General features: G+C 30.1%; 1 protein-coding gene across 11 annotated transcripts in view; it reads left to right on the plus strand.

The window, feature by feature from the left end:
* The first annotated feature begins 1,132 nt into the window (after positions 1–1,132).
* The window catches only part of LOC144843530 (phospholipid-transporting ATPase IF-like), a 45,027-nt gene continuing 33,954 nt past the window's right edge, over positions 1,133–12,205 (plus strand). For 7 of the 11 annotated variants that reach the window (XM_078700320.1, XM_078700322.1, XM_078700323.1 and 4 more), the window contains exons 1-6: positions 1,134–1,342; positions 4,575–4,694; positions 6,750–6,839; positions 8,118–8,198; positions 8,530–8,637; positions 9,594–9,722. In XM_078700320.1, coding sequence (XP_078556446.1) covers positions 1,307–1,342; positions 4,575–4,694; positions 6,750–6,839; positions 8,118–8,198; positions 8,530–8,637; positions 9,594–9,722 — 564 coding nt within the window. In that variant the 5' untranslated portion in view covers positions 1,134–1,306. Of the gene's footprint in view, positions 1,343–4,574; positions 4,695–6,749; positions 6,840–8,117; positions 8,199–8,529; positions 8,638–9,593; positions 9,723–12,205 lie in introns of all 11 variants that reach the window. The other 4 variants (XM_078700317.1, XM_078700319.1, XM_078700324.1 and 1 more) reach the window with 2 other exon arrangements.

A 12,205-nucleotide genomic window follows, 5' to 3' on the forward strand; every position in this document is an offset into this window, starting at 1 on the left:
CGTCTGTTTCCACCAATAATTTTGTAATTATTATTTTTATTGGTAACATAATTTTAATGAGAATTATAAAATTGTGATTATTTTTAATTGAAATAAAAATTATTGAAACATATTGTTTTATTTAATCAATGTCATTATTATAATAAATTGTTGTTTCAAGTTTATTTTATCACAAAATACAATATACAGAATATACAGAACATATAAATTAATAGATATAATTGCGTGAGGAGCCAAGGCTTTAAGTTTGGTCATCCAGATGTGTTGTGTTGTGATTATTGTAAGTATAAGATCGGTAAAGTCGGTGATTTGTATGCTATATTTATGGATTTACAACGGATTGATGATCTAGGCAAAGTTTTGGATTGCAGCAGCAGTTTGTACAAAATCGATCAACACAGTAGGCCTACATTTTTAAATAACATGTACTATTACTCTTCCCTGATTAATAATCAATACAATAATATTAAAATGTACACTAATACCCGACAGCAATCTTCATCTCACGTTGGATAGTATTCAGAGTGTTATGCAAATAAGATCATGTCTGTAATCGTTTCTTCTTTTAATTAATTTAGTCAAAAACCGTACTCCTTCAACAATGTTCTATATTTATTTTTTTTTTAAATAAATAACAAAAAATACCAACGTACACACGAGCATAAAATGATGGTGTCCCAGAGTTGTAAGCCTAATTTTGATAAAACCATTTTTTAAATTCTTTATAGGGCCTACGTTTATTTACTTTTTAGATGCTACTGCATAATCTAACGACCATTATTGTTCATTTTATTAGAACGTGCTTTTGAATTTACGTGGTTAATATAAAACGAATAATCTCTTTAAAATGAACTGGAATTTTCTTTCTCATTAAGCCTAATACATTAAGCACCCAACGTTTAGCATCCGATCTCTAACATTATTATTAATTAGTTAGGAAGATTTAAGCCCAATTTTATTTTAATTTCATATTATTAAAGTTTTATTTCAGTGCGTTCTACAACTAACCGCACTTGTGGATAAAAGTTTTAGTTATTAGTTGCAGTTGGGGTCGCTCTTCATAGTAAAGCTGTACTTCTTGAGCTGTGTACACACTACACACGCTGGTATCTAGCCGGAAGTAAACATTGTAAAATCTAATTCAGCAGTGTGAATCACCTTTTTCAGACCGTTATCTATCTCTCCCTGTTCAAAGTCCGGTATTTGTTGGTAGTGTTGTCTTCTTTTTTTATTCTTTTGAAAATTCATTTCAGTGATTCTTAGAACTGGGATTTAACATCTAAATGTCAGGAGAAATACACGAAGGATGGCTTCGGTTTATAGGTGGATTACAGATACGTTAGTAAGTGCATATATTTTGTAGGCTACACTTTTGTAGGAGAGGGAATTCCAGGCTACAGTTAGTATCCCCAGAGAGAGAATCAATGAGGTGTCAATTAAGCACCGCGGGCTATTAACCGTTGGCTTAGTGTGGCGGATGTGGTGGTTGTGTGCGTACTGAACTTGGCTTGGTGGTAGGATAGGGCCTGGCTGTTTTATTTAATGGCCAGTCATTGCTCAAAGAATAACTAAATGGAGACAAAAGTTAAAACGCATCTAGGCAAACAAAGATAATAAAGGCTATATTTATAATATTAATGGAATGAACCAGATATTTTATCTCAACAGACAAATGTTTTAGTTACTGTGTAGGGCTAGCCTGTCATTTTATGCTATACCCTTTTCACACACCAATCTTAGTGTATTGTATTTGTATTTTAAACGATACATTTTATCTGTATTTTAAATGATGTGTTTTATTTGTATTTTACCAAATTTTAACCTTTTTAACTCATATTGTTTTTATGTGAATTTTTAACTTTGAACAAGCAAAAATGATTTCAAACCATGTACATATTTTAATGTGTTTGAGCTTTGACCATGAATACTGAACTAGAAATGCGAAATGTTATTCATTCATTAAAGATGTCTCCCAACAACATGAAAATCAGACTTTAAATCTGCCCATTTTTTAGTTTTAACCAAGTTAATTGCTTCTGTAAAAAAAAAAATTTAAAAATAATGTTTTCAAAATAACAAAATAAACAGTTAAATTCAACCAAAAACCTATTGGCTGGGAGTTTTTTCAGGTAAAAATATAATTTTTTTTGGATCCAATTTTTGGTCAAAGGGAATAACTATTACATTCAATTTCAAATAGCATAATTAACACAAATATTTATTTTCTCAGGTGGACAATGTAAAATAAAAAATAACCGATCATAATCATTTTTAACCCCCGATTACTTTGCAGCATAAATGGTACAAATCCTAGTGTAACTTAGTTTAGCAGAAGTATGCAATCAGACTAAAAATGATATAATTATACACGGTTTGTTTAGTAAGCATAAGCAGTCAACAATAGGCCCTTTTATACAATTGAAGTATACAGTATAGGTCTGTACTACTACCATGTATAAAAATGACCAGTGTGTTTAAATGACCAGTACAGGTTATTAGTTTACTTGGTTATTATGTACACAGTACTATACATAACAGTAACACTGGCCATGGAGATATTACTGTATAGTATCTCTATGCACTGACACTAGGCCAACTACTAACTGTATCTCTATGCACTGACACTAGGCCAACTACTAACTGTATCTCTATGCACTGACACTAGGCCAACTACTAACTGTATCTCTATGCACTGACACTAGGCCAACTACTAACTGTATCTCTATGCACTGACACTAGGCCAACTACTAACTGTACTACCTTTAGGTCCATTGTAATCAGCTTATTCAGTGAATAATGGAGGAAGAAATAATGTCCTTTGTAGATCTATGAATTGAAATTTCGGATTTGTCCAAATCCTTCAAGGACAATGATAAATTAGTCAATGAAGTTAATAAGTTGGAAACTTGTTATGATATCTGACTTTATAACAATCTGGCATTTTACACCATCGAAATTTGTGTGACTGTCAGTTTATAATGTCTTCCTTTGTTTATTCAACAAGCAGTTAGGCAGTGGCAGCACAAGCCATATAAAATCAACAAGAAAACACTTCTTGGTTACCAACAGGTAACATGTAACCCAGTTTGTATATGGTACAAACTCACATGCTTTTCTCAGTTACATTTGATAGTAAATTTCTTATAATTGATTCTTTGCTCTATGTACTGACCGAGGACGATAATTTATTTATTTTTTTTTTTATTTATTCAATTTCTGCCATACAATACAAAGTAAAAGACAAAACAAAATAAATAAAAGCAAGGAAAGACCAAACAGATGTTAAACACCTACAGTATGCTAGTTGGTCAACTATAGTAGTTATACAACCCAAATGATCCATTTATTACAAATTTTCCCATAGTGTGTTTTAAGCTAATTGAACATTACCTAGAGATCTTGCCGATAGCTCTGTACTTATAATCAATATTATCAATTTTAGCGGCACAGTACTAGAAATAGACTTGTTTTGTTTTATGTTAATGAGGTGTCTAAGAACTATCATTGATAGTATCATTGTATTATTTTAATAATCAATCTCACTGTGTAATGATATGTGTAGTGTAATTGTATTGTGTGCCATAACAATTATTAACTACACTACATAGTTACTTTTATCCTGTCAGTTCATTCTGTATACAGTACTATATGAAATAAGAAATACTTTATTGCAAACCCGTACCCAAATCATTTCCAAGTTTACAGTACAAGTAATTTAGTGACCAGTACAGATATGTGGTATAATTTTATTTTAATTAATTAATGCTAATTATGTGCGCAGTATTTATAATCCTGTCCATTCATTAAATCGCTATTGTTAGTTATGCTGGCATTGCAATTAAAACAATAACAATTGTCATGAATAATTTAATTAATTGGTCTTCTTGGTGATAATGAATACAATGGACTTGATAACTAGATAATAAAATATTTCTGTGGTTCAGTTTAGTGTATCTCATATCTATACATAATATAATTTTAATATACAGTAGTTCATCTGTTTTTTCCATATGTTTTTAATGTTTATATGATTGATTGTCAGCATATGCTGTTTAGAGTTTAATAGAAATTATACAAAATAAAATATAACAATTTATACAGTATTATAATTACTATGTGTAGAAATCTGATTGCATTAAATTTATTTTATTATTAATGGGGCTTTCGGCACTATTTGGTCTATTGGTCAAAACTTCATTTACTTTCTACATTTTTAGTTTATTGAAGTAAAAAATTAATGTACAGATTTTATATACTTTATGAATATGTTTGTACAGTATTTGTGTGTTCTATGGAGTTAAATGATCAGTTCCTTCATTGGAACTGGATAGACCATCATCACTAAAGGTGGTAAATTTATATAAATAAGGCATGGAATATCCATATAGTATCTATTTTATATGTAACATATCAGACATTACTTACTACACACTACAGCATCACCAGAAAATAATGGGAATAGGAATGTCCTCTCTGATGATGAGTCAAATCTCTTCTCTTTTAATCTTTAATTTAATTAAAATGTTGTGCACCTTGGTTTATAATCAATGTTTATAATTTATATTCTTTTTTAGGGAATAACTGAAAAAGATGTCCCTGAGAATAGAACAGTATTGATAGGCAACCGGTCACCTGTTGAAGACTTTGTATACATTCCACAAAAGTTTCCTGATAATACAGTAATATCATCAAAGGTATAAATTATAATACTAAATAGTCTATTTCGTGCCTAGCTTACCTAGATAAACCGACAATAACCCATGCTTTCCAGAGGGAAGGCTTAGATACGAAAGTAAAAAGTTCCAAGAACACCCTTGTACCATAATGGACTAGTCCACAACCACGCCCTCATATGGGAACGTTCCAACGTATCACTGTTATGATTTTCTTTTATAACGTGGAAACGTTACGCAGTGACACAAAAACGTGATACGTTTTCTGTAGCTCAGTAGAACCCTTGTTTTTAAGGGATATCTTTGGGACCGAACAAAGTATCTCCTTAATTTAATAAGAGTTTTACCTACTGTAAATATAGTGTTACTTTCACGGGACAGTGTCAATAGGTGTGTCTCCTTTCAATAGATCTGAATAGAGTATCCAAAAGTTGTAACTGTAATTCAAAATACAAATTTTACACACTTGAGGATATATTATTACCATTTGATTGGCTAATTTTGTATCATGTGCCTTTTTCAGTATACTGCAGAAACAGTAATGGTTTTATTAACCGTGGTTGCTTGGCATTTGTGCATTCATAACTAAGTCTATTATTGTTCTACTGGTTCAGGGACGATTCGGCCCTGAGACGATTCGGCCCGGGACTATTCGGCCCACTTTTGGTGAGACGATTCGGCCCACTTTTGGGCCGAATCGTCTCACTTTGTGGGCCGAAACGTCTCACTTTAGACCAAATTCATATTCATTTTTTTTGGTATTTATCAAGTTTTTAAAGGTGTTTAACAATCCGTATTTATTGATATTGACAATCTTGATATAATATATATAATAAATTACTAAAAAAACGTAATTTTATATTCAATTTATTACTTCGAAAACCTTGTTTATTTCGTGCATTCGCCAAGCAACCAACAGAGGGCGTAACTTGTTTACATCGTTCGCGTGACTAAAAAATGATCATTTTCGACAATGTTTTCAAAATGTTTGCTTTATTGCATCTTTATCCCTAGTAGTACTACCCCATAGTCTCTGTGAAAATAAAGTTTGGGGAAAAAAGCTTATTTTATGCTTATAAATGCATATCAAAGCCGATAAATTTAAGTGTGCCGAATCGTCCCGGGCCGAATCGTCCCGGGCCGAATAGTCCCGGGCCGAATCGTCCCAGGGCCGAATCGTCGCGGGCCGAATCGTCTCAGGGCCGAATCGTCCCGTTACCGTTCTACTATCCAGCCAAAATTGTGTTTGAATGGCTTGGCCTTACAATTAATTCAATATGGGAAAAGCAGTGTGAATAGGAGTTTATGGTAGAGTTAGTGTTGAGAATTGAAAACCTCTCTTGTCTTTACTCAGTTCCGCCTTGTTACATAGATTCTCACTAATTCTCAGGAAGTGCTCCCCTTTATTAAAATTATTATAACTAAACATTTCTATTTAAAGACTTTTCAATCTGTTATGGCGATTATTAAAAAATGTTTGTTTCATTTTAAAAGTATGGAAACGTATACCACAAAGATTGTTCATTAATAATGTGTAACTTCTGTGTACAGTACTGTACATCTCATGGTAATGAAGGGTTGAAAGTACAAAGTTTAATCTCATCAAACCATACCACACCCTAAAAAATTAATTTTCAATGACTAATACATTTTTAATTGAAATTGAAAACTTATATTGAATACTTTCATAAAGCAATGTGTGTGTTTCTCTTTAAAAATGAAATGTTTTGTACAGTTAAATTCAAATCATGTACAGTACCAGTATTTGGATCTAGCAAAACTGCAATTTTAATGGAATGTTTTTTTTTTCAATTTTGATTCAATTCAATCAGTCAGTTTTTTATGGCAACAATTTAAAATTGTAAATATTATTAGAAAATAAAAATCCACTTATGTAGAGAAACTTAAATAAGGCTAGGCTACAGTAGGCTCCCACCAGGGAAAAAGTTACTCTAATAATTGTACACACAGCAAATACAAATAGTTTAAAAAAACACACACATGCATAAAACAGGTTTTTTTTATGGTTTGCATTTTTTTATAACGTAATAATAAATATTTTATTTTCTTTTTCAGTACACCTTAATAAATTTTCTACCAAAGAATCTTTTTGAACAGTTTAGAAGAATTGCAAATTTCTATTTTTTAATCGTTGCTTTACTACAGGTAAATATCAATTATTCACTTGACTTGACTATATTACTGACTGCCATGATAGTTATTGTAAAGTATGTATTAGAGTTTACTTGGCAACTTTCATACATTTAACACACCAAGGTTACAAAGAAGGAAACATTCATATTAAACATTGTATTATACTTTCTATTTTCTTTTTTAATAACATTTTAATTTAATTTTTGTTTCCTGAAATTATTTTGTGCAGGTGCTGTAGGTTACTGCACAAGAGTACATTACATGAATTTGTTCAATTATTTTCACCATTTGAGTTAATAAAAGTCCTAAATACATATACAATCAAAATATTACAAACAATTCAAACCATTTTGGGGTTTATTTCCCTCTGCCATGCCAACAAATTTACCAATTTGACATGTAAAATATTTAATACATTGACATTTAGACTGGATGAAAATAGACTGGTGACAATATAACAAATTGACTTGAATTTTATGACATTGGAATTGATTTTGCAGTATTAAAAATGATTTCTGCATTATTTTTTATTACAGTATGTACCAGCACTTTCACATCATGAATAATACACTCAGTAGACCAATTACAGTATAATGTTTAAAGCGCTTTATTTTAATATGCATTAATAAATTATGAATCTTAACAAAGATGGGTACTTAATTTATGTTTGTGTTGAAAATATAAGGGTTGTTTTCTCTGAACGTATAATACTGTACACTTACGTCAAGCTTTATATTCCTTTAGACAGTTTGTGCGATGTTAAATTGTTAATTTAACCTTGTATTGTATAGAAAAAATGCATTATGAACTGATTGCAATAATAATGGGAATTATATCAAATTATTACAATAATCTGAACTTTGTGCTTAAGCATAATGTAACTGGATAAATCAAAATTGGCCTTTTCCCAACAAATGTAGAGCAACTATGTTTTAGTACAGGATAATATTAAACATGCACCACATATAGTAGCACATACTATAAGTACCACATGCACCTGAATTAACCTATAGTATGCGTCTGGTGTTTGTCGGACCGATAGTGAAAGGGCATGATTGTGTGCGGTTTTCAGACGGTGGGCATACAGTATTTATCATTATTATATGACCATGGAGACTTGGAAGTCAGGACTGTTATGTAGCTAGTCTAAAAAGAACAAGTATTTTATACTTAGCATGAGGGAAATGATGTTATAAAAACTGTTTTCAATATTAATTTTATTATATGAAAATAAATTGTGATTTACAGTTATGAATTGAAAGTGATAATGATATTTCTTTATTTTTATAGTTTGTTATAGATAGTCCAGTCAGTCCAATAACAAGTGTTCTTCCATTAGTTTTTGTCATCTCTGTTACAGGAATAAAACAGGTTAGTTGATGCGAAAATCAAATACAAAATATAATACAGTACTGTATATGGGAAAACTAATTGTGATTCATCACAAAATGTAATGAAAAACAAGTAAAATATAAAGGAAATGAAAGATAAAAGCATTGTTTACCCATACTGTAGATAATAAAATAAACTTATAGAAATGATGCCCCACCTGTCTAATCTTCTTTCCCCTTTAACTTTCATTTTTCAAGAAATTCCATTAGTCACATAGTTACCTGTTTCTCCATAGTTAAGTTTCAACCTATAATTCTAATGAATGAATTTTAGAATTTTATATTTTGTGATATTTTTTTTGCATACACAGGGCTATGAGGATTGGTTGAGGCATCAAGCTGACTTTGAGGTCAATAATCGACCAATGAGAGTTATTCGTGATGGGGAAATTGTTGATACACGATCAAGTGATATTCGGGTACAGTATGAACATTTGTTGCTTCCAATAATCTTTTCCTAGTTTAGATTTATGGAGGATATGAAACAATAATAGACTCTTTACTCTACTAACTCAACTCTGCTTATTACAGTACCTAACTAGTTTAATTAAAACACAAATGTAAATTTAGTATAGTGAGCTTTTTTGGACAGTAGACGAAATGAGATTGGAATTATAGTCCAGTATATACTCATTCTGTTCATTATCGGGACTGTCTTTAATTGATTTAACATTCGGTCTGATAGATGGAGCCAAAAATTGGCCAATCAGTACTTGGTAGGCATAATTTTTTCGTTTTTAGTAATATCATTTTATGTATAATTATAGTACACTTAGACTGGGAATTTACTTTGATTCTTCTAGATTAAAAAAAAATAAACATCCTTTTAAGCCCTATTAAGGTTTTGATTAGGTGTTTTTAGTACATCCTTTTGAACTTTGCTAACCTAAGAAATACAGTACCCTGGATAACGCAGTAACTTCTTAAACACGACCACCAAGCCCACATGTACATGGTCTAGTGGCCTGGAACACATGTCCAACATCTTTTGGTTAAATCACTGGCTCCTCTCCTCTATAACTGTCCCAATCAATAGCACACTATTAAGAAGAGGAAAGATTGTGTTATTTCATTTATTTATTTGACCAAAAAAAAAACAACAATAAAAACAAAAAGTCAGGAAAAACAAAAGCAACCTAGGCCACTATGACTCTAATGAGTCTTTATAATATACAAATGTGGTACAATTATGAAAAGCACTATTTATAAAATCCAATTAAAGTATACAAATTTTAGATTTTAGGTTAAAAATATAAAATTAAAAACAGTAGTATTACTAGGTACTTCTAATCACTTTGGAGTGTATGAATTTTGAGATATTAATAAAAAGTGATAATGGGTTCACAAACTTACCCTTTAATATTATCGTCTGTAGGTTGGGGATATTGTCCGTTGCAAATTAAATGATGAATTTCCATGTGACATGATAGTGCTGTCTTCCGAAAATCCTGAAGGAGAATGCTATGTTACCACAGCTAATTTAGATGGAGAAACAAATCTGAAGGTAGGAACAATTTATTATGTAGTATTCAGTATCATTTATAATTTTAATTATTATAATTAATATAAATATGACAGCCAAAGAAATTGTAGAATGTAAACCACCCAGTGATACTAAATTAATTAATCTTTAGAGAAGAAATCTATGAGGTTGTGTCAACCGGTTCAGCTACAGTGATTAAGTTCATTTGGGTTGACCCTGATCTCCCCAATTTCAGTTTTGTTTTAAAATGACAATGAGGAAAAGCTGTCTCAACCAAACACAGAGCCTTCTGTGTAATATGTATAATATTTAAGATCATATTAATAATTAACACACAGGCTACTAAATAATGGTTCCTATCATGTGACATATAATGAATAATTCCATTCAATGACCAACTCTTTGTCAAGAATTTGTTTAGTTCTTTGTTTCATCATAGCCCAAATAAAAGTGACTAATGTGACACTCCTAATCAACTTTAGTTTATTTTGTACATTACAGTACTCTTCTCAATCATAATGCTGAGTTTTTGCCATGGTCTTTGTTTGACAAATCAAAATGGCAGTGGTTGGTTTTGTTTGATGTCATGAATACATGATAAGATAACATTATCTATTTACTTTAGGAGTAGGTGTGTTACTAAACAAATACTTAATGTTTTATTGACAGAATATTTTCATTTCTTTCAACTTTTCCCTCACTGTGTTTTATATAATATATAAATTGCCTTGGTTGTACATGGTCAAACTACTGTTGTAACATATAATATTGTATATTTTATCGTAATTAATCAGAGAAGAAGAAGAAGAAATGTTTTAATGTTTTTAGAGTTAATTTATATATCCCATTATTTTTACAAAATGTCAACCAGTGCAGGGAAAGTGTCTGATAACTTTTTATAATAATTGTTTATTTTATATCCAGTTGTATTTTATGTAACTATTATCGTCGTTATTTTGCTAAATAGCATCCTCAGTTGCCAAGGCAACCTTTATGTATGTTGATTAACATTCTTACCTGTATTCCAGGTTAATTAACAAGCAATGCATTAATGTTGCCATGGGGATAGACAACGTTGCAACTTAATACATCTCTTTAAACTCTGTCTTCATTATCAATCTAGTTTGATCAAAAAGTGTGATATGCCCAAATATGGTAGGGATATGACATCATCATGTCCATACACAATAATCACAATTTTTTGTCACATAACGTTTAATAATGTAGACAGAGCTTTAGACCATACAGAAAGTGGGACATTGGCCAGTAGCAGTGTAACCGTAGAAATCTATTTATAATGCAGTTAAAGATGTATTGTCCCCCAAAAACATGAAAAAATAAAGATTAATAAAATCAGATTTTGAATAGGCAATTTCACAGTTTAAATAAAGTTATTCACTTCTGTAGAAAAAAAATCATCAAAAAATAATTATTTCACTTATAAAAAGACAAAAGAAATGGTTAATTTCAACCAAAAACCATTGTCTTCCAGACAATTTAGGTATATTTTGCTTTAAATTACATTTTTTTGGTGGAAAATGTTTTTTTTTTGATCAAATTTTTGGTCATAGTGATTATTTATTTATTATTCATTAATGTGATATTAAAATGGCATATTCAACAAAAAAAAATTAAAAAATTATTTTTGAGGGGGACAATATATCTTTAACTATAAAAGTAGATTTAATTATGAAAATTATTTCAAATAAAGATGAAAAATGAAGAATATAATTTTTAAAAAAGACTTTAAATAGGCATTTCGCAGTTTTAAAAAAATGAATCACTTCCATAAATAAAAACATAATTTTATAAATTTCATAAAAAGAAACAATAAATTGTTAAATTAAATTTTAAAAAAACTTCCAGTCAATTTGACTTATCTTTAAATAACTATTATTATTTTTTCAGGTTAATAATTTTTTTTTCGATCCAATTTTTGGTTTAAAGTGAATAACTAATTGTGACATTTAAATGGCATATTCTACAAAAATATTTTTTCAGGGAGACAATATATTTTTAATACACTTGACAATGGTTCTCAACATAAATCATTTTGATAATATTATTATTCACATAATATATAACATTCATAAAAGGACTGTGTATAAACACATTAAATTAGAGTTGTGTTTTTTTCAATTACAACAGATAATGATAATTATCTCAAATAAAACTAAATGTCAACAAATGCAGAAGAAGTTTGATTTATTAACAAAAAAAGTGCGGCCATTATAATATTCTGCAATGCCCGCACTATATTAATATTTGATATTGATATTCAAGTAATTGTCATTGGTCATACAAACTAAATATGCTATTACCTGCACACAATACACCATACAAAAACAATGAATGCAAATGACTCGACCAGCAAAATGGTCAGTTTAATCAATAGTCATTGAATTGAGTCTCCAAATTGAGTAGCTATGAACGAAAGTTCTTATTGATAAGACTGGCCAATGAAAATTAATATTGACCTACATTTTATTTTGTCCGAACCCCTA

Source organism: Antedon bifida, chromosome 5 (genome assembly GCF_963402885.1).
Source record: "Antedon bifida chromosome 5, ecAntBifi1.1, whole genome shotgun sequence".
Classification (NCBI taxonomy): domain Eukaryota; kingdom Metazoa; phylum Echinodermata; class Crinoidea; order Comatulida; family Antedonidae; genus Antedon; species Antedon bifida.